This window comes from Cavia porcellus, unplaced genomic scaffold (genome assembly GCF_034190915.1).
Source record: "Cavia porcellus strain 051 isolate PalLab524CR breed Dunkin Hartley unplaced genomic scaffold, mCavPor4.1 scaffold_14, whole genome shotgun sequence".
Lineage (NCBI taxonomy): Eukaryota > Metazoa > Chordata > Mammalia > Rodentia > Caviidae > Cavia > Cavia porcellus.
In genome coordinates, this window is record NW_026947497.1 from 76,096,413 (window position 1) to 76,118,564 (window position 22,152).

The 22,152-nt window shown below is 57.2% G+C and overlaps 1 protein-coding gene across 6 annotated transcripts; it reads left to right on the forward strand.

Moving 5' to 3' along the window:
- The first annotated feature begins 131 nt into the window (after positions 1 to 131).
- Meltf (melanotransferrin) lies at positions 132 to 20,683 on the forward strand. 6 transcript variants are annotated; one of them, XM_063224313.1, is made up of 14 exons: positions 132 to 2,047; positions 2,927 to 3,026; positions 3,719 to 3,901; positions 5,192 to 5,348; positions 6,232 to 6,299; positions 9,187 to 9,374; positions 9,880 to 10,060; positions 10,452 to 10,603; positions 11,882 to 11,978; positions 13,624 to 14,158; positions 14,248 to 14,315; positions 15,324 to 15,586; positions 17,068 to 17,266; positions 17,571 to 20,683. In XM_063224313.1, exons 1-14 carry the CDS (start codon positions 1,808 to 1,810, stop codon positions 17,642 to 17,644), a joined length of 2,505 nt encoding a protein of 834 aa, XP_063080383.1. In that variant the 5' UTR covers positions 132 to 1,807; the 3' UTR covers positions 17,645 to 20,683. The 6 variants fall into 6 exon arrangements, with proteins under 6 accessions (XP_063080383.1, XP_063080384.1, XP_063080382.1 ...); XM_063224314.1 differs by lacking the exon at positions 17,571 to 20,683 and having other exon boundaries at positions 13,624 to 13,815; positions 14,002 to 14,158; positions 17,068 to 17,557; XM_063224312.1 differs by lacking the exon at positions 17,571 to 20,683 and having other exon boundaries at positions 132 to 857; positions 1,884 to 2,047; positions 17,068 to 17,557.
- The last annotated feature ends 1,469 nt before the right edge of the window (positions 20,684 to 22,152 follow it).

The following is a 22,152-nucleotide window of genomic DNA, read 5'->3' on the forward strand; positions in this document are numbered from 1 at the left end:
CGCAGCGGCAGTCACTGTATTTTTTAATCATAAAGACCAGGAAAAATGAATTCCAGAACTGCTTCAGAAAGTTACAAGAAGTCAGGGGTGCATTGCAAAGGGGGTCAATACCAATCGGTGTTTTACCATAATACATTTTTAAAATTTAAACATTCACTGTGTATGTTGACCACACTTGTTTTATGCATCTTTGGGCAGATTAGAAACAGATGCCTCCTCTTGCCAATGGACCCAGCTGGGGTGAACGGGAGGGGAAGGCAGATGCCTGGCAGCGTCATCACCTGCCTTTCACATAAGGGGAAACCGAAGCCCAGGGAGGAAGGCAGCTTGCTCAGGATTTCACAGTGAGACAGGGATGGCACAGCGCAGAGCTCAGGCCTCCTGCAGCCAGGCCTGTCTTCCCGGTGCTGATGGCCCCATGCGATGAGTGGGAGACGGAGGGCTTCCTTCCCAGGCACAACCTGGCGCAGACTCGGCCCACAGGGGCCCTCGCTCTCGGAATCCTCCTTACGCGGGTCCTTTTCCAAGTCAAAGCAAGAGGTGCAGCTCCGCCAGACCGACTCCCAGGCTCCCAGTCCGCTGCTCAGTGCAGCAGAGGCCGGCGGCGTGGCCGAAGGACCTGCGCGAGGACCCCGGGCTGGAGTCCAGCAGGGGGCGCTGCAGAGTGGGCTGGGGGAGGGGCGGCGGGGGCGGAACGCCCGGGCATAAGTAGCCGCGGTCAGGTGCGGACCGGAGTTATTCCTGCCGCGGGCTCGCCGGGACCGGGCCGACCCCCGCGACGCCTGCAACCCCGCCTTCTGCATTCGCTATGCGGGGCGCCCGCGCAGCTCCGTGGCTGCTGCTGTGCCTGTGCGCCGGTGAGGCTGGCGGAGGTGGGGGGTCCTGAGCCGGCAGGTATGAGGACGGCGGGGGGGTGACCCTGACCCCGACGTCTGGAGGGCTTCCTGGAGGAGGCCGTCTGAGCCGGGCCTTGGAGCAGGGGCGCTGGTAGTGGCGGCGGGGTGGGGAGCGCTTTGAGATGTTGGGGATCCCGGATGGAGCTGCTCCTGAAGGCTGGAAACCCAGAGCAGGTCTATTCCCTGGCCTGAGACTCGTCCCAAAGATGGAGGCAGGGGACACAGGCGGTCAGAGCACAAGGCTGTGGGGCAGCACCCATAGATGTCCCAAGGGTCGGTGAGGGCAAAGGCCCCAAAGGACAAGAAGGAGCCACTACTGGGCCTTGGGAAAAGCAATGCTCCTCAGCCTCCGCGGGGGAAGAGTGTGGAAGGTGCATGGGAGGCGACTGGCTCTTGGGGACGCCAGGGGCTCAGTACCCAAGCGCACACCCAGCCCTGAAGGTGTGGCTTCTCACGCTCGTTCTCAAAAACATACACAGAGAGGTCACCTGCTAGTCACCTACTTCAGGGACAGGAACTTGACCCCACCATCCTCCCCTATGTGCCCTGGGAACCTGGCCCTGTGCCCACTGAGGCAAGAGGTCCTACAACAGATCCATCACAGGCACTGGGCTACCTCCATCCCATGTCCCAGCTCGTGAGGAGGTCCCGGACCACTGCAAAGGAGGATCCCAGGCCCTGTTTTTGTTGCTCTGCAGAGGGGCAGGAGCTCTCCAGCCAAGGGCTCCATACTCCCTCCAGGGTCCACCCCAGGCAGGGGAAACCTGTGGGTGATGCTAGGAGCCCCTCTGCTCCTCTGTGATGGCTAGTGGTGGACAGGTTCTGAGCTAGCACCCAATGGCTACGTCTCTGGGAGGAGGCACAGCTTTGCCCAGTCTTGGCACCTGCCTTGGGGCAGGCTGTGCAGGCCAATGGGGTCACACAGTGCTGCCAGAGTCACCCTCTCTGCAGCTGCCAGCTGGGCCTCACTGTCCCTGTGGTCCCCAGCACACAGTGGGGAGCAGGTGACGGAGGTGCGGTGGTGCACCATCTCCGATGCGGAGCAGCTGAAGTGCCAGGACATGAGCAAGGCCTTCCGGGAAGCGGGCATCCAGCCCTTCATCGCCTGTGTCCAGGGCACCTCAGCCGGCCACTGCATGCAGCTCATCTCGGTGAGGCCTCTCCCTTCCCCAGCTGCCCGCCCCCCGCCCAGCCCAGAGGGTTCTGGGTGAGGAGTAGCGCCCCACTCAACGACAGCTAGGGACGGTTTGCAGGAGGCAGTAATTCACTGTGCAGGAGCCACCAGCGGGAGGCTCCAGGGCTGCTGAGCGCAGGTGGGGGCGCAGGTGTATCCCTGGTTCTGCCCGTCTCCGAGGTCGGGCGGGACAGCAAAGAACAGGTGACAGGGCCGGCACTATGAGACCCAAGTCCTCCTGACAGCAGGGCCCCAAGGTGCCCAGGACCTAACCTGACCCCCGGCCAGGACAGAAACCAACTGTGCACAGCTGTGATTCCACCCCTGGGCTCCAGGACACACGAGCAAGGCGCTACCATTTGTCTTTAAAATAAATAAAAAGAGAAACTTTAAAGCGGACACTTCGGAATTTGGTCTGTGCAGACTTTCCTAGAGGGAAACCCAAGAAAAACCCGGTAGCAGTCCTCGGAGGCAAGGGAAATCGGAAACCCCATTCTGTGCTAACTGATTGTCTTTTTACTCCGCACATCTGAGTCCAGTAAAAGTAATCTTTTTAAAAAAATAGCAGCAGGGGCTGGGGATTTAGCTCAGCGGCATAAGCACCTGCCTTACAAGCAGGCGGTCGTGAGTTCGATCCCCGGTACCAATTAAAAAAAAAAAAAAATAGCAAAATTTGCATCCAGGTGAGTTCTTGGCCTGCTAATGGGGAAGAGTCCTGGCCCTTGAGGCCTAGGCCAGGTGACACATGATGTAGACCCCAGGGCAAGGGAAGGCCCTGCGCTCTCTGGTGGTGTCACCGACTTCCCTGATGCAGGAACTGGGGCCTCAGGCTGGGCTGACAGCGCATGTCTTCCAGGCCCAGAAGGCTGACGCTGTCACTCTGGATGGAGAAGCCATCTATGAGGCGGGGAAGGAGCACGGCCTGAAGCCTGTGGCGGGCGAGCTGTACGATGGTGGTGAGAGGTGGCTGCAGGGAGCAGGGTACACCCAAAGCCCTGTCCTGGAGTCCAGGCCCGAGGGCCCTCAGAGGTCCCCCTAGGTCTCTGAAACTGCAGGGCAAGAGAGCCGGGGAGCAAGCTCCTGCCTTCCAGGGAACCTAGCATCCCCCTAACTGCACGCTGCCCACCCCTGGTGTGGTGTCCATGCCCACCCCTCTGTCAGAGACCACCGAATGCAGAGTGAGAGACAGGTGGTACCCAGGGCTGCAGAGCCAGCAGAGCAGATGTGGCACACAGGGCTGCCTTGGAGAAGCCATCACTGGCCACCAGGTGAATTAGCAATTGTCCCATGGCATGGGACGCAGTCCAGCTCTTGCTAGCCAGGCAGCCTTTAATCTCACAAGGCGGTCGACAGCCCTGTCTCATGCGCCCAGAGTATAGTTCTTCCTCTTTATCTGTTTCAGTCTCACTGCTGAGCACAGAGTAAGCAAAAGACCCTGTTTCTGCCTCAGAGAGCAGAAGTCAGCTCATGAATGAATAAGCACCCAAAACTACAGAACTAGAAAGAAAGGGGGGCTGAGCCAGCAGCGGCCCCAGAGGACCAATCCACGTAGGTTGATGGGGGCCAGCGCCAAGTGCATGAGAACAGCACTGCCCTGGGCCCGCCGTTGCCCCCAGAGTCGGGCTGCCTTACCTCCCTCCCCTCCTAGAGGTGGGGACTGCCTATTATGCTGTGGCTGTGGTCCGGAAGAACTTCTCTGTGACCATCAACACCCTGAAAGGCGTGAAGTCCTGCCACACGGGCCTCCAGCAGACGGCGGGCTGGAACGTACCGGTGGGCTTCCTGGTGGAGACAGGCCGGCTCTCAGTGATGGGCTGCGATGTGCTCACGGGTGAGGACCTCAGGCTGGCGCAGGACCACCTTCTTTCCTCTGCCTCTGCTGTCCCTTCACCTGGCGGGGGTGAGGCACGTCTCCCGCAGCCTTGCTTCCTCCTGCACCCACTAAGATGCAGCCGTGTCCCACTCCAGAGGTCTCTCTGACTCCCCTGGAGGCAGCACTTCCTCCACTCCTCGAGCCTCTAAAAGCATGGCTTGTGCTCCTTGTCACCATGTCCCATGTGACAGAGCCAGGTACAAGGCCCCATGCAAGAGTGATTTCCCCTGGCAGAGACCTGGTGCAGTGTCCTGAGCGTGTCCTCAGCTCTTGGCCTTCAGAGATCCACAGAGGCCCAAACAAGTTGCCAACTTGCATCCAGGAAGTTCGCACACAGCCAGCAAGCCTGATGGTGTAGACAAACAGGAGCCCCAAGAGGCTGTGTCACATCCAGGTGGCCTCAGTCTGGAATCACATTTGCAAAAGAGCTGTCCTGGGACCAGAGAGAAGGGCGGGGGGGCATTCCAGGTAGACGAGGAGCAAGCAGGGCTGGGCCAGCTCAGGGCAGTGGCAGCAGGGTGTCCCCCTCATCCCAGGACAAATGTGAGTGAAACGGGTATACCCAGGACCCCGGGGAACCGTGCAGGCCACGGGGGTGACCTCACACACACCAGGGCTCCTTTTCAGTGCCCTCTGCTCAGTAACAGCGCTGGCTTGGAAATGAGCCCCAGGATGAGCCCCACACCCAGGCGACCTTCGGTTGTGCCACACAATTGCTTAGGACTCCACAATGCCTTCCCTGAGCAACTCTTCTTTTTCTTGTTTTGTTTTGTTTTTGAGACAAGGTCTCATTGTATAACTCAGGCTGGTTTTAAACTCACAGCGATCCTCCAGCCTCAGCCTCCCACATGTGCGCCACCACATGAGGCTCCCTGAGCAGTTCCTAAGCAGCAGCTGACCTGCCCAGTGACTCTTTGCCATTCTCAAGGGCCCAGTTTGAGAATCACCTGATTTGGTTCCCCATCACTGCTCATGTGACCAGATTCTCAGAAGTGCCCAGCTAGTCAGGGTGATGCATGCCTGTAATCCCAATACTCAGGAGGCAGAGGCAGGAGGATCCCTGAGAATCTGAGGTCAGTCTGGAGTACATAGTGAGACTCTGTCTCAAAAAACAAACAACAGCAACAACAACAACAACAACAAAAAAAAAAACCCAGACAGGTCACTGCCAAGCCCGGGCTCCCACTGACTCGGGGGGTCTGGAGAAAGTGATGCCAAGCGATCGCTCTCTGTGTCTCTTTCCCGCAGCTGTCAGCGAGTTTTTCGGGGGCAGCTGCGTCCCTGGTGCAGGAGAAACCAATCACTCACTGTCCCTTTGCCGCGCCTGCAGGGGTGATAGCTCTGGGAAGTGGGTGTGTGACCACAGCCCCTTGGAGAGATACTACGGCTACAGCGGGGCCTTCCGGTAGGGGCGCAGCGGCTCAGAGGCCCGGGTGGCGGGGGCGGTGGGGCTTCACAGCGTCAAAGTGCTTTTGTGCAGTTCTGTGGAGGGCACCAGCTGAGTGGTGTAGTTAAAGGAGGACAATGACCAGAGAAGAAAGCAGTGCTTTGGCCACTCCCAGGTCCCCGCTCTGGTGTCGCAGCAGCGGGGCAGCGGACACTTCCGTGGCACTTAGGACAAGCCCTCTGCTGACCTAAAGAGCGCTGAGAGCTCACGGTCCACGTCCCCATGTCCACAAAGGAAGAAATGCGCACTGAAGCCTCAAGTCCCTCCTGCCACCCTGTCCTCGGCAGGGAACTCTGGGCACAGAGAAAGGAAATAGTGTCCCCCACCTTCCCTATCCATCCCCAGGCCCTTCTGTCATCTGTTCACCCCCAGCCCCATTCAGTCCCTTTTTCTCTTTTGGCTGTGGGGTCCCCAGCAGCCCCTTTGCCCAGGAGGGCGGGAGCTGTCAGCCACACCACACAGTGACACAGAGGATATGCAGGTCGTGGTCCCCCTCATGGTCGTGAATTTTTGGGTTGGACATGGGCCTTTTGATGCAATCCTTGCATCAGAATGGAATCACCTTCAAAATACCCTGGGTGTCCTGGCTATGGGTGACAGCAGAGCCTGTGAGGTCCTGTCCTTCCCAGGCCTGGTCTGTGCTGATCGTGCAGGACCAGCTACCAAAGTGTCCCTAACTTGGCAAAGCCATGGGGAGCTGGCACTGAGGCTGCAGAACTGGGGACTGGGTGCCTGGAGACCACCCCTGCATCCCAGGCCAGATCTTCCCCCGGGAGGAAGCCCGGGAGAGCAGGAGGCTGGAGGGCATCCAGCCCCAAGGCTCATGGTGTCTTCCCCACAGGTGCCTGGTGGAAGGGGCAGGCGATGTGGCCTTCGTGAGGCACAGCACGGTGCTGGAGAACACAGATGGTGAGTGGCAGATGCCGGGGTTCAGCACCATCTGAGTGCTCGGAGTACCCTGAATTCCCATCTCTGAGCACCCAGCTCATTGTGGGCGCGCTCGCACGTGTATATGTGTGTGTGTGTGTGTGTGTGTGTGTGTGTGTGTGTGTGTGTCTCCCAGTGCTGTGGAGCCCCAGGGCCAGTGAGTGGCTGGGCGTGGCTTAGATTGCATAGCTTGGTTTGTCCATTTCCACTTGAAGATCAGAGTCTGCTTTAAAAAGAAAGGTTTGCAGCCAGGTGTGCAAATGCACACCTGTAATCCCAGCATCCAGGAGGCTGAGGCAGGACGATCATCATGAGTTCAAGGCCAGCCTAGGCTCATAGTGAGTTCCAGACTAGCATGAACTATGTATGTAGTGAGACCCTGTCTCAAAAAACACAAACAAGAACATTCAAAGAATTTCCATCTATTCCCTCCCCCATAGAAAACTCATGTATATGTGATTAAAAAAAATAATAAGCTACCTAGGAACAACTTTAAAGAAACTCCAAAGAAAGAGACACCGACTTTCTTCTAAGGTTATGGTCACTCGTGCAACCTCTCTTTGCCACTTTCCCATCTGTCCTCTCCCCCAGTTCCAGCTGTCAGTCTCTGTCACACTTGAGGCAGCTCTCTTCCTGAGCGGGGCTGTTCTCTGGCCCTGCACCCCCAGAATACCTCAGTGTGTGTGTTCCCAAAGCGACAGCAGTTACGCCTCGCCCCGGGAACCACAGGCATGGAATGCACCGTCGCCCGAGTACTGTGGTCCGGTCTGCAGTTGATGTTCCAGGTCGTTAATTGGCACAGTTCCGTCCTTTGTGGCATTTTTTTCCCGTAGGAGCCTGACCCAGTCCACGATCTCACAGGGCATTTGGAAGTTAGAGATGTTAGACTTTAGCCCCCTTGGTCCCAACAGCTTCTTGCACTGCATTATTTTGTGGCTGACATTTTTGAAGAATCAGTCCTGTTATTTTATAGAATGTTCTTTAACTTGAATTTGCCTGAAGTTCACATCTTTTCTTTTCTTTCTTTCTTTCTTTATTTTTTTCTCTGATTGCTTTGGAATTTTTCTTTTTTTCTTTCCTTTTCTTTTTAAAATTGAGACATAACTGATGCTCAGTAAAAATTTACTCTTCTTGCAGTATGGTGCTGAGTTTTGTGCAGAATGGGGCTGTATAATCAGCAGCACATCCATGACAGCACAAAGAGCACCCTTCACGCCAACCCCCTCCCACCCTTTCCAGGCACCCCCTCCTGCTGCCTGTCAGGCTTCCACCTGTACAGATGTCTGATCATGGTCATTATTTTTTAGATCATTCTCTTTGCATTTCAAATCAGAAAGTCTGCTGTGTAGTCAGAACTTCGAGGAGGCAGAAATGAACCAGATTTGAGATGGGAAACCCAGCCGCCTCCAAGAAGGGTGAGGCGCATGGCACTGCCCCCAGGAAAGTCCAGTCCAAAAAAGCAGGCTTCCCGGTCGCAGCCCCAAGAAGCCCCAAGGGTCGAGCACAGGAGAGTTAGAAATAGGTAAAAAATAGGTATTGTGCTTGGGTCAACTGTTTTAAAGTTTGGTGGTAATCTAAGGAGGCCTGGAGAAGTAATTTTTTTATTCTGGTTTTTTAAAATAGGATCTCACTGTGTAGTCCAGACCAAACTTGAACTCACTGTGTATCGAAGGCTGACCTTAAACTCATGATCATCCTCCTGCCTCAGCTTTCCCTGTGCTGAGATCGCAGGCCTGTGCCACCACATCTCACTGGGAAGTAATTTTTTAATGGAATATATTTATGCCAAAAATTTACTAAAGCAAGAGAATGAGACTGAGCTAAGTATCCAAAGTAGTGAAGCCGCAGGGCTTTGTTCCTCACTGATGAGACCCAAGAGTGACAAATGGCAAGACCAAAGGGACCTACGTGTTTGTCGTATGGGGGTGAGGGACAAAGATCTATGAAGGCTTTTGCAACAGTTTAAAAAGAGAGAAGAGTTGAGGCATGAAGGAGTGAACTGTGCTGAGCGGTTGTTAAGTGTCCTGTAAGCCATTGTGCAGCCATTAGAAGTGACCTGCCTGGCCTTGTGTGCTGTACACGACTGTTACCCTAGCTCTCCGGGAGGCTGAGGCAGGAGGGTCACAAATTCAAGGCCAGCCTGCGCAACTTAATGACTTAGCGAGACCCTGTCAGAAAATACATACGTGCATACAGGTTCAGGGCTGGGGTGAAGCTCAGCATAAAGCCCCAGAGTCCATTCCCAGTGTTATGAAAACAAAAATATGAACTTTATCTCTGCTGTTTGGGGGGAATTTTTAAAAATAGCTTTGGAGTAAAAAGACATCATGACCTCACACATTCTCTCTCCTAGCCGAAGTCCTTCTCCTATTCAATTCCAAAGTCCTAGAAGTATTGTTCTGTAGGGCCATCCGTGTTTTAGCTCCAGCCCTTAATGTTAATCTTCCTAATATTCCGATTTGGTGGTAATATTCACACTTCTGAAATAATCTTGCTTTTCTGTAGGAAACAAATGCGTTTTATGGAAAGTTTCTCATGCTGTGGGCAAGTATGTCAGAAATGTACATGGGAGGAAGTGGGATGCAAAATTGCCCTTCAACTAGGTACTTCCCAACATTAGAAGTAGTTAGAGAAAGAAATAAAAAATAAAATAGAAGCCAGTTGTGGCAGCACACACCTGTCATCCCACCACTCAGGAGGCTGAGGCAGGAGGATCGCCGTGAGTTTGAGGCCAGGCCAGGCTATGTAGTGAGACCTCATCTCCAAAAAACAAACTGAAACAAACAAAAATAGAAATCGGCCTGGTGTGCATAGCCACCTGGTCTTGTGGTGCTGAGCTCTCACCTCGCCTCCCTCTCTGGCCCTCTAGGGAAAACCCAGCCCTCTTGGGGCAAGGCTCTGCTATCACAGGACTTTGAGCTGCTGTGCAGGGATGGCAGCCGCGCCAGCGTCACTGAGTGGCGGAGATGCCACCTGGCCCAGGTCCCCGCACGCGCCGTGATGGTCCGGGCTGACATGGATGGGAAACTCATCTTGCAACTGCTTGGCGAGGGCCAGGTGAGATGGGCGCCTGCTCCTTGGAGGGCGGGAGCTGGGGCAAAGACCAGGCCCAGAGACTGTGTGGGGACCCTGTGAGCTGGCAGGCAGGCCTGGGCCCCCAGGACCCCCTCCCCACCTCAGGCTCCTTGCCATTCTAAGCCCCTGAGGACCTAAACCAGAGCACAGGAGCACACAGAGCAGAGGGCACGTACAGCACATTTCCAGGCACTCCATGAACTCATGGTGCTGGCCACGGCTGTGACCGCCATCCACCCACAATCGCTGGCGTCCCGCCCCTGCCTGGCATTGTCTGTCACCAGGACCTGCCTGGCCTGGGCCACCGGACTGGGCCACATGTCCTGTGCCCATAGGGCAGAATGTGAGGAGCAGGTGGACTTCAAGGAGCCCCTCTAGGGAAGGCGCGGGAGGAGAGGGGCAGAGTGGCCTCACCTGGCCAGGACAGGTGGGAAGCGGCTCTGGTGACTGCACCCACACCAGCCGCCTTTGCCACCCTGCCATGCAGCTGCTGTTCAACCGGGAGGGAAGCACCTTCCAGATGTTCAGCTCGGAGAGCTACGGCCAAAAGGACCTGCTGTTCAAGGACACCACCTTGGAGCTGGTGCCCGTCAGCACGCAGACCTATGAGGCGTGGCTGGGCCAAGACTATCTGCGTGCTATGAACGGCCTGTTCTGTGACCCCAACAGTAAGTCCCTGGCCCTGCTCCTGCCCAGCCAGGGCTTTCTGCCGAGGTGACCTGGGGGGATGCCTCAGGGCCTCCCTTGGAACCTGTCACTTCCACTTCACCCTGGGCACTTGGGGAGGCAACGTCTCTGCCCGTGCCAGGTTTAGAAGTCCAAGCCTATAATCCTAGCGCCCAGGAGGCTGAGGCAGGAGGATTGCTGTGAGTTTTAGGCCACCCTGGGCTACACAGCGAGACTCTTGTCTCAAACTCCCTCCAAAAACACGGGCTTACTGTGTCCAGTCCCCTAGCCCCATAAATCCCCCTAGCCAAGGCCATGGGTAGTGGACACTGAGATAGCAACACTGATGCCTTGCACAGCCCCTAACCCTTTCTGAACCAAATGCCCAAGCAGAGCTACCCGACTTCCTGCGCTGGTGTGTGCTGTCCACGCCTGAGTTCCGCAAGTGTGGTGACATGGCGCTGGCCCTCAGCCAGCAGAAGCTCAGGCCGGAGATCCAGTGTGTGTGGGCCCACTCCCCACTGCAGTGCATGGAGCAGATTCAGGTGTGCCGGTGTGGCCAGAGGACGGGCAGTGCAGGGTGGTAGCATCTCCTGCCATGAGCCCAGATGGGGGGCACTGCAGGTCAGAAGCAAACATGTGGCCCCAGTAGGCCCTTCTGAGCCTGAGTTTCCCCATGTACGCAGCAGGGGTGGGCTCTCTTCCTTCAGAGGCTGAGTTTGGCTCTATTTTAAGGGGATACAGTCCATGGTCCCCTGGCTCCACGGCAGGAATAACGAGGCAGAAGGGCCTGGCGGGACAAAGCCACTTAACTCATGGTAGCCAAGAAGCAGGCCAAAGGGGGTGCCAGAGAAGAAGAGGCGGGGAGCAGACACTGACCCAAGCCCATGCCTCTGCGACCCTCCTGACACGTCCAGGCCCCAGTGGAGTCTGCAGGCCAATTAGGTTGACACTGCAGCCTGACCCCATGAGAGAGGGGCCCGGGGCTGAGGGCTCTTTAGTTCCTGACCCCTGGCAGCTGCCCAGGGCCCCTCGGGAGCTCTCAAGGCCTCTGGGACAATGTCTGGTGTCTATTTCCAAGCTGCCCCATAACCCAGAAATGGACCTTTGCCAGGCAGGGTCATGGCTGCAGTCCCCGCTCTGTGTCCATCCCAGAAGGAGGGAGGAGGACTGGAGTGGGGAGAGGAACCCAGAGATGCACCCTCGGGCTCAGGACTCCATGCCTCTGTCTGCTCCCCTAAGTCTCCTGCCCTAGGGCCCCGGCATGGGCACCTCCTGGGGCATCAGCTTTTCCAGGTTACCAGTTACCTTTGCAGGGCCCTGGGCCACCTGTCCAGAGGTGTCAGAAGGGACGAGTTAGGTGAGGTGACCTGAGGACTCCGGGGCCACCCTTTTTATATTTTAAGACACTGTCTCCCTAAAGACTGGACCATGACTTGCAACCCTCTGCCTCAGAAGCGGGGATCGCCAGTGCCACCCCAATGGCCAGCGGAAGTGTCCGTCTTGTGAGACCTGGGCCGTGACCCCCCTGCACACGCACCCGGCCAGCACGCACTGCACCCCGCCATGCGGCCCTCGGCCCAACAGCAGCTTAGGCTCTGCGGGCGGGCTGCGGGAGGCAGGCCTGGTGCCGTGCTGGGCCCAGAGCGGGGTCAGAGCCCCCCTGTCAGTGACCTGCGGCCCTCCAGGCTGGACCTCTCCACAGTGGAGGAAGGGACAGATGGGCAGGACAGGTGCCATCTCCCAGGGCCAATGCCTGCCACTGCCATCTGACCCCAGCATCCCGAAGCATCCTGGCCCCTGGCCCCTCCCTCTTCCCTCAGGCTGGACACATGGATGCTGTGACCCTGAGGGGTGAAGACATTTACAGGGCAGGGAAGATGTTTGGGTTGGTCCCAGCGGCCGGGGAATCCTATCCTGGTAAGTGCCACATCAGGGAAACTTGCCCTCTCTGCCATGTGCAGGCGCTCCACCCCTCCCAGTGCCTGTGCACCTGGGCAAGTTGCCTTTTGTCATCAGAAAAACTCCTATGCTTCAAGCCTCAGTTTTTCCATCTATGTAATGGATATCTCTAAAAAGAACAATCTCAATATTCTGGGACACTGAGGCAGGAGGATCCTCAATTTGAGGCCAACGGAAAACCTTGTGACTCAGAGAGAACCTGTTTCAAAATAAAAAATTAAGAAAGGGCTGGGAATACAGCTCAATGTGAAGACTCTCTTTCATTCCCACTACCAAAGATAAATAAACAAAACAAATGGCCAAGACTGTCTGTGGCCTGCAAAGCCTAAATGTTAACAAACCCTTTACTGAAAGTTTGTTCATCCTTTTGGTTCCCTGTTAATAAATATGTATAAAAGCCATTTTGCAACTAAGGCCACTGTCACATCTGGCTCCTGGTCAGGGAACCAAAGCTGTCACATGTGAGGGACAAGCACCCCTGCTCTGCTGTCTAACAACCCACCAGGATGGTAAACTCAGCCCCAGTAAAATATTAGAAGGACGAAGCCTAACAAAAAGGAGAGAGGATTTGCAAAGAGGCAAAGGAAGGGAGGACAGGGGAGGGCAGGTGCCTACCCAGTAAGACAGAGCAGTGTGGGCTCGGGCAGGATGGAGGAGCCGGGCCGTGGCTCCACCTGCTTTTCTAGGGGGTGAGGCGCGCGCGCGCGCACACACACACACACACACACACACACACACACACACCCGCCATCCCTGCACTGGCTCCCGGCGCCTCTGTCTAACGCGGCGTCTTCCGGCAGCTCCTCTCTGTCTACTTGCCCTTGACCTCCCGAGGCCTTGTCTCTGGGGGCAGCTACTTGGCAAGGGGGTGACTTACTAGACTTGGGGAGGAGCGGCTGTGTGTGCACGGGTAACGTGTGTACCCGTCAGTGCAGAGGTGTCAGCGTGACCTGCTGCAGTCACTCGGCCCCCGCTGGCCTTTTTTCTGTTGTATTGGAGGCGGGGCAGTTCATCCCCTAGGCACTTGACTTTCTCTCTGCGTCCTGTCTGTCAGCTCTCTTTCTGGCCTCCTGGGGCAAGTCCCAAGGCCATCCGGGTGCTTTCTTTTTTTTTTTTTTTTTTTTTTGGTCTTTTTTCCTTTTTATCGGTACCGGGGATCGAACTCACGACTGCCTGCTTGCAAGGCAGGTGCTTATGCCGCTGAGCTAAACCTCCAGTCCCCCGGGTGCTTTCTTTATGTGGGTTTTCCCTCCTTCTGTACCCCTGCCTTTGACGTTTTCCCAGGGGAATCTCTCTAGTTTATTTTTAACTCCTTCTAGTCAGGACCAGCTAGAAGACCCCAGGAGGCCCCCATTCTATTTTCTCATCTGCAGACCCCTCCCCGGGAAATGCCCCAGGCTGTCAGGGGATGAGAAGCCCAGGGCAGGGCTGTTGGTGGAACAAGGATTGAGGGTGACAGCGAAGCCGTGCAGGCCACTTCTTGGGCCCAGGGTACCTGCTGGCCTTGCCCTGAGCAGCCTGGGCCTCAGGTTAGGCCTCGGGGCAGAGAAGCAGGGGCGACAGACTGGAGGGACGGCCCCTGCCTGATGTCCCGTGCCCTCAGAGAACAGCAGCGACTCGCACTATGCGGTGGCCCTGGTGAATCGGGACAGCTCCTCCGCCTTCAGCCTGAACGAGCTGCGTGGCAAGCGCTCCTGCCACCCCGGTGTGAACAGCCTTGCCGGCTGGACCGTGCCCCTGGGCGCCCTCATCCACAGGGGCTCCATCCGGCCCCGGGACTGCAACGTGATCAAAGGTACCGTTCCTATGGGACGCGACCCGGCTCTCCTCAGCAACCCACCGAGTCTCTCCAATAGAAAACGTGTAACTCAGGAGGCAGTGAGTTCCCCATCACTCAGGGAGTTCCAGGGAGTGCCGGCAGAGGCTGGCAGGCGTCCCTCCCCGCTGGCTGTCCCTGCTCACAACCTGTCCCCTCTGCCAGGGGTGAGCGAGTTCTTCAATGGCAGCTGTGTGCCCGGGAGCGAGGCCAGGGGATTCCCATCCTCGCTGTGCGCAGTCTGCGCAGGAGATGCAAAGGGCTGGAACAAGTGTGTGGCCAACAGCCAGGAGAGGTACTTCGGTGACAGCGGGGCCTTCAGGTTCGCAGCGGCAGGCAGAGGTGGAGGGACCGGGGGTGGCCGCAGGCGGGACCTCCTCCAACACCTGCCGGCCCTCTCTCTGGTGGCAGGTGCTTGACAGAAAAGGCAGGGGATGTTGCCTTCGTGAAGCACACGACCATCTTTGACAACACGAACGGTACCTGAGGGGCTGGGGCCAGAGCACAGACTGATCTTGGGGCCCCTAACAGAATCTAGGCCTCAGGTGCTGCTGGGGTTGGGAGCCCAAGCAGCAGCGGGGAGAACTGAGTTTGGGGGACTCAGAACAAAGGTGAGGCTCACCCCAGACATAGGTCACAGGCGGGCTTTTCCCTAGAGTCACCCCAACACCCCAGATGGAGTCCTGAGCTCCCATCGGCTGCAGGGTCTCGGTGCTGGCTGCTCCCAGCTGGATCTGCTCCCCCAGCACCTCAGTAGGGTTTGAAATCCACATGCTGGGGCCTCAGTGGCCTCCACTCAGTCCAGCACCTCTCTCCCCAGAGCTTTACCCTCAGAGGGCACAGCTGTGGCCAGGAAGGGTGTTGGCACTGGTCAGAGGCAAGCAGGACATGCCACGGGAAGAATCGATCTTTCAGAACTCAGATCTTGGGAGACTTCTTCACTGAGGCCCCCGCTCCTGGCACTCAGCCCCCTTTATCTTTAGCTCTGCTCAGAGCCCACCTGGCACGCCTTCTGGAAACCAGGGGCGGATGCTGAGTAAATGCACCAAGGTATAGAAACAATGTGAATCCCCAGGGTGGTGTTGCTCAGGAAACCTGGGAACCAGCCACCTGCTTCAGCATTGCTGGGCTGCCAGCCTAAAGTACAGACTCCTGCACCCATCCTAGACCTGCACAGTGAGATTCTTGGCAAGCAGGGGCCCTTGGGATGCCCCTTGTACCTACAGATGTTGGCACCCCCTTTCCGGTTTGGGAAGCTCAGTGTGTAGGAGTGCAGTCAATCACCACCTCCCATGCCCAGGCCTGAGGGAATAACACACAGGCAAGATTCCTTGCCTGGAAAGGATTAGGAGCCTCAGTTACCACATCTGTAAAATGGGGCCAGCATTACTACAATGGCTGCAAAGCCCTAGTGCTCCCCGCTCCCTACTCCCCATTAATCTAAGCTCTCATTCTTTTTTGCCTACTTGGGGTGGCTCTGACAACAGAACAGAGCACTGGGTCTTCCCAGCCAAGGTTCTGGAGAACCCGTCCACATCCTCCCCACCCCACCCTGTCCCCAGGCTACACTTCGGAGCCCTGGGCAGCCAAGCTCAGGCAGCAAGACTACCAGCTGCTGTGCCTCAATGGGGCGCGTGCGGAGGTGCACCAGTTCCAAGCCTGCAGCCTGGCCAAGATCCCAGCCCGCGCCGTCATGGTGCGGCCAGACACCAACACCTTCACTGTGTATGGACTCCTGGACAAGGCCCAGGTGAGCCGGTGTCACTGAGGCAGGGGCGGCAGTGGTGAGCCAACCCTCAGTGGTGGGCCGGAAGCAGCCTCCAAGGAAACTGAGGTCCACACAGGGAGATTCCATGCTTCCCACCCGCCCGGTCCTCTCTCCGGGTCTGAGCCACCGTCTCCTGCATCACTGTTCCCTGCTCAGCACCTGCTCCCACCAGCAGGCAGATGTGCAGCTCTTTCCACGGCTATGAAAACAAACCAACTCTCGGTCACATGTCCTCTTGGCACCATAATCCCACTCCCTGTGGGAGGTCCCTCCGAAGCCTAGTAGTCTGTGCCCTGTTGCCCTCTCCTTGTGGTCAGCTCTCCCGTCAAGCCCTTGTCAAGGTCACAGCGACTCATGAAGCCAAACCATGGCTGTTTCTCAGTCCTCATGTTCCTGACCCCTGGGCAGCACTGACCGCAGCCCTCTCCTCCCAGAGTTCACATCCCTTCTGTGGCCCCAGGTGCCCATGCCTGCCTGGCTTCGCTCCCCTCAGTCTCCTTTCCCGGTCCCCTGGTCTTGCTAGCTGGGAAAACCCTTTTCTGTCTGCATCCACTGCCCTATTGACCTCCTCTGGCCTCGGGAGGCCATGTGAAATGCTGTCCACACACGGGCAGTTCCTGTGTGTCAGTCTCCACCGCTGGCCCACACCTGTCTGCACCCGGTCCACCATGCCTTGCTGGCTGCATATCCGATCACAGCAAGAATCCAAACCCAGGGTGTCTGAGGAGCCCCTGGTTTCCATGCGCTCCGGCAGACTCCTCCCACCAGCACTGCAGGTCTGCAGAGGCCCTGGCTATCTGGGCCTGGCCCTAAAGTCTGAAATCATCCTCCCCACAGAGTCCTTCTCTCCCAGCCTTTCTGTCCTCTGGGCCTGTGGACCCTAGGTCCTCTGAAACAACGTGGGAGGACCCCGTGTGGATGCGCCTTTCTCTGGGGAGAAGGCTAATAATTCTATGAGCTCTTCAAGAAGAGTAGCGTGTGAGCCCCTCCAAAAAGACCAGCGGCTCTCGGTTCTCCACTCAGCGAGGACCTGGTGGCTGACCCGCACTTATGCATTGTCTCCAGATGCCCTCCATTTACAGCGGTGCCCAGCGCGGCTCATCTCTCTTTAGGTCTTCCAAAGATTCCCAGCAGGGAACAGCAGGGCCTCCCTAGGAAGGGCTGAGAAATGCGGAGCTGGCCCAGCGAAGCACTCAGCCTCAAAGCTCCCTCTCCTTGCTGCGTCTGTCTGCCTATAAATTACACATTTCCATCCTGCACTGTGACTGGGTTTTGTGTCGTGTTCTGGAATGACTCTCTCAGGGCGGTGTCCCTGGACATCACTCTGCACACCCCTTGGATGATAGAGGCCCACAGTTGTTAAGCCTGACCAATCAGGCTCGATGCCCTGTGGTCACTTGGCTTTGGGTCTCCTGATCACCTCTAAGGCCCCATGAAAAGCGGGTGACTTGTGGTGCTTCCAGGAGCTGTTTGGAGACGACAACAATAAGAACGGGTTCCAGATGTTTGACTCCTACAAATACCGTGGCCAAGACCTGCTTTTCCGGGACGTTACGGTCCAGCTGGTGCCTGTGGTGGAGAAGACCACGTACATCGCATGGCTGGGGCCTGACTACATGAGAGCCATGGAGGGGATCCTGACACCACCGTGCTCGGGCTCAGGTAGGATGCAGGCTGCTGGCAGGCAGTGTGACAGCCTCAAGGAGGGCCCTCGGCACATCCGCCAGCACCTTTCAGAGTGCTTCACCCCAAAACCCCGAGGGAGCTGAAGGAAGCAGTTGGCCTCGGGAATGCAGAGCAGAGGCCTCTGTTGCACAGATAATCAAGATGCAGTGTCCAGGAAGGCTGTGATAGTTCCCACAGGGACACTGGCCATGCAGGGGGAGGGTCAGGGTAGCAGGGTAGAGTGTGGGCAGCAGCGGGGACCCAGGCAGCCCTGCCCCAAGCAGTGTTCTCCTCCCACCAGTCACTGTCCCCGGGGTTTCCTGGCTGCTCCTGCCGCCCCTCGCTGCTGGCCTCATCCTCCTGAACGCCCTCTGAGAGCAGCCCCGGCCAGTCACCTCCTGGGACTGCAGATGAGACCGGGAATAGCCCAGAGGATCCACGATGCAGAGGACTTCAGGGACCTCTCACAGCCCTGCATCCATCAAGATGAAGGCTAAAGCCATGTCCCCCACCTGAGCCCCCAGCTCTGGCCCACGGCCCAGTCACGCCGCCCAGCTGGCTCAGTGCCCAAACCTGCAGCCGCCCACCGGCAGCCTCCCAGGCTGGTTGCTGGGGAGACAGTGGGGGGGCCTCCCACGGGCCCCTCTGCTGTGCAGCACCCAGAAGGTTCGAGCACCACCAGCTGCAGGCCCCATATCCGCTGGCTCGCTGTCCTCAGGGCCCCAGGTCCCACCTCCCTCCTGAGCACACCGTGTCAGGGAAAGTGTCTACAAGCGAGGTGGCAGCCACGTCCCAGAGGGGCATAGTGACACCCTCAGCCCAATGGCAGCATCTGGCCAGAGGCGCCCTGTGAGGATGCAGCCCCGCAGGGGCCTGTGGAGGAAGGAGCTGCCGCCAAGGAAGAGGGTTCTAAGCCAGGGTGGGGACTGCGCCTCCTGCCTAACCTGAATGTGGGAGGCACAGGCCTCAGGGGAACTGAGCTGCACCCCTGCTCTCTGGGGCATAGTTCCCCGCCTGGGTTCAGCTGCAGATTATCTCCCACCACCACTCTCACCCCACGCACCCCACCGCCTCAGCCTACTCCTGGACACTGTCACCCCGAAGTCTTCAACTGACAAGAGCAGGAGGCAATGACCCAGGCCTCACCCTGAGGCCCCCTGGAAGGAGACCAGGTGCTGGGGTGAGGGCTGCCTCTTTCCCCAGCCCCCCACACCTCCTGTGTTCTGAGGAAGGGTCTCCCCACCCCAGCCTGGGGATAGCTGCAGCAGGGCCTCTCTCTGTCCATTTCACCATGGTTCTCTGAGGAGCCAGAAAAAGTTTTCTGGAACTGCCAGCTCTTATTCTGAATTTTGCACCCCTGAAAAAAACAAATAAGCAGCAGGAGCTTGAGGCCTCCTCAGCGCCAGCGTCAGCGGGCTGGGAACTGCGTGGGCCTGCAGCTATTTACATCCCAGTCCGTGGGGAGCCTCAGGGACACGGATGACGGACCAAGTCCCAGGTGGCTCGCCCCTACCTGTGGGCGCTCTCGAGGGGGCCCCCAGCAGTATTCCACCCACCACCACCAGGCCCTGAGAGTTCGGTCACAGTCACCCGGCAAGGGCAGCCCTCACCCACCCCCAGGGAGAGCGCTGGGCCTCCTAGGGTCCCGTCTGATGGATATGGACTCCTGTTAAGGAAGGCTGTGCTGAGGGTCATACCGATTGTTAGGTGATGCCGCTGCTGTCTGTGCTAATGAAGGACGGTGTTTGTTTCTGAAATAAAGATGAACAGCCCTGTGCACCAGAGGAAGCTCTCAGCTGCAGATTCCTTTTTCTCGGGTGCCCCAGGGCCTGCGCCACCCACATCAGCACCGTCCAGCGGGGTGGGCCCCAGCTCTTCACTGAGCTGCTTCCCTGACCCTCGCAGCACTCAGCATCGCTGGCTTTGCTCAGCTGCCTCTGCTCCCGCCCCAGCCTTCAGGTGCCCGCTTTGTGCTACCCCCGCCTCGTGACTCCAAAATCAGCTGCCCACACCACAGCTTTGGCAGCTGAGTGGCTGGAGTGGGGGAGGGCGCGCACGGAGCTCCAGGCCTCACCCTGGCCAGAGATGGACTCAGGGCCCTCCTTCACTCTCCCAAGCCTCCTACCTGGGGAGGCCCTGTACTGGTCCCTGCAGCCCTTTGTTACAGCTGGGTCTTGCTTGCCAGGGCACACAAGCCATCCGCCCCATCATCATGCAGCCAGGTAGCCTTAGGGATCCCGATGGCAAAAGCTAAGACCTCCTCTTTGCATTACTTGGCGCTGTTGAAGTCTCGGGAGCTTCCCACTCTGAACTTTTGGGGACAGACAGTGAGCCTTTGCTGGGAAGTCCTCCTGCCTCAGCCTGCTGAGCCCTAGAATTACAGGGTTGCACCCTAATGCCAGGCTGAGCTTTTAGAGTGACAAAAGACTGGAACCATCTGAATACCCCTCAATACTGAGAGGCAGATATAAAAGCTGGTCTATACCTTCATCTCAGTGGACAGTCTACAATCATTACAGCACCAGAGCTATATTTAGAGGTGGAAAAAGTCCACGACATATTGTTGAGTAAAAAGAGCAGGTTATAAAACAGCCTGTGGTCCCATTACCATAAAACCACTCTCTCTCTCACACACACATTCACACACTCACACACACACTCACACTTGGAGCTGTCTGGAAATCTGTTCACCAAACTGTTAGTCACTGGAAAGTAACTCTTTCCAGTTGGTGGGATTTAGGAATAATTTTTAGTTTCTTCAAACTTTAGTTTTGTTTCTTTAAAGTGTCTACTTAGAATTTTAAAGCACTTTAAATCATTAGCCATTTTTAATTGTGGAATGGATAAATAAACAAGGAAACCAACCAAAACTAAAGCACAGCCTGGGTGCAGTGCCGGGCCTCCTCCTGGTTCCTGGGTCAGCAGGCTATGCGGGGCGCCCAGGCTCGGAGCTCCTCTGTCCCAGATGTGGCCCTGCCAGCAGCCTCGTGACCTTTGAGGACTGTGACTTCAGGGCTTCTACTTCCTCCGAGAGCCCCTGCCTCATGAGCTGACTGGGGTCCGGTGCCCACCTGGTCCCGTGGCCCTGAAGACCACATATCTGTCCCTACAGCCCCTTCCTGTGGGAAGCCCTGTAATTGGCTGCCACCTTATATCTGCAGGCCGCACCACCTTAACTCCCTCTAGGAGTTAAGTTTGGTAGTTAAGCAGCATCTTGCCTACCTAGCTTGTTTGGCCTATTCAGGGATTATGCTTATGAGCCCACGTGCAGGAAATTTGAAAATTTGATTTAACCTATGACCCTCAGTCTTGCCACTGTTGCTAAGTTACCTGCTGATGTTGCAGAACCCAACTCCCTCCTCAATACCCTATATATTTAATACTCATTCCTTGAATAAACGAAACTTGATTGGACTTCATCTTGTCTCCGTTCTTTGTGTCTCTTGTTTCCTTTTCATCCCCACGCCCCTCTAGGGTCTCTGTGGCCGTGGACTTACCCACAGGCCGGGACACCTTCCTCTCCAACACAGCAATGGCCTGTGGTCCTGAGCCCGGCCTCCCGCAGGCTGTGGGCACAAGAGAAAGGGCATGAGGCCGTCCTGGTGCAAGTAGACTGACCGATGTCCAAGCTCCAGGTGCCGGCATCGTCAGCTCTGGCCTGGGGCCCCGGGCCGGGATCTGACGGATCAGGCGGGGACCCACAAGATCCTCCTCTCATAATGGGCTCTTCTACTCCACCTGACCCTGTCCTGGCTCATAGGCTGGTCTATACTTTCAGTGAATCAGCTGGCCCTGTCAGTCCACCCACTCCCAGGACTTGCTGCAGATGGGGACTTCCCCATCGCGGCTCCAGATTTGAACACAGAGTCCAGTTCCTCGAAGTGTAACAGGACACAGGGCTTGGTGACCAGGACGCTCTGGTACATCCCTTCGGCCAGTTCCATAGCTGCTTTGCATAACCGTGGGCCCCAGGCCAAAGTCCCACCCGACAGTCGGTTCCCAGGGTCCCTCCTGGCACTGTGCTGAGTTCATCCCCCAGGGACAGGAGACAGGGGATGCAGCTGTCATCCTGCAGAGGAGGCAGCCCGGCCTGCACCCACTTCAGCCCTCAGTGGCCTTGGGCAGGGCAGGACCCTCCACTGCCGCCGGCTCTCCTGGAAGCCTCTTCGGGGAGAGAATCTCCAAGGACAGGAACCCAACCCGCCTGCCAAGGCACCCCAGCACCTGGCTTCACCACCTGCAACACAACAAGGAGTCCGCAGGACTTTAGAATGAGTTCTAAGGAGCTTGGTCCTCCCTGGTGACTACAAGACTATGGGAAAGGGTACCAAATTGGGCGTGGTAGCTCACACCTCTAATCCTTACTCCAGGGGCCGAGGCAGGAGGATCACAAATTCTAGGCCAGCAGGAACAACTTAGCGGACCCTGTCTCAACATGAAAAGGGCCAGGGACACAGCTAAGGGCAAAGGCCCTGGGTTCAGTCTCCACTACCAGAAAAAGGAGGAGGAAAGGAGGGGGATGAGCTGGGTGTGGTGACTCACACCTGTGATCCCAGCTCTCAAGAGGCTGAGGCGGGAAGATTGCTGTGGGTTTGAAGCCAGCCTGAGCTACATAGTGAGACCCTGCCCACCCCACCTCACAAAAGGGAGGAGGAGGAAGATGGATGACTGTTGGCACCAGGCCAGGCCGGTGGCGTTTGGCTGAGCTCTCTCCGAGGGTCCTACAGTAGCTTGCCAAGGCTGCTGTAACACAGTCCTGCACCCCGCACAGCTGGACAGACAACAGTTCCTTCTTGAGGACTTGGGTGCGGAAATCCGAGAGCCAGGGACAGGAGGATTGACCCCGGCCCACAGAGCCAGCACTGCCACCTCTGCCTTTCTCC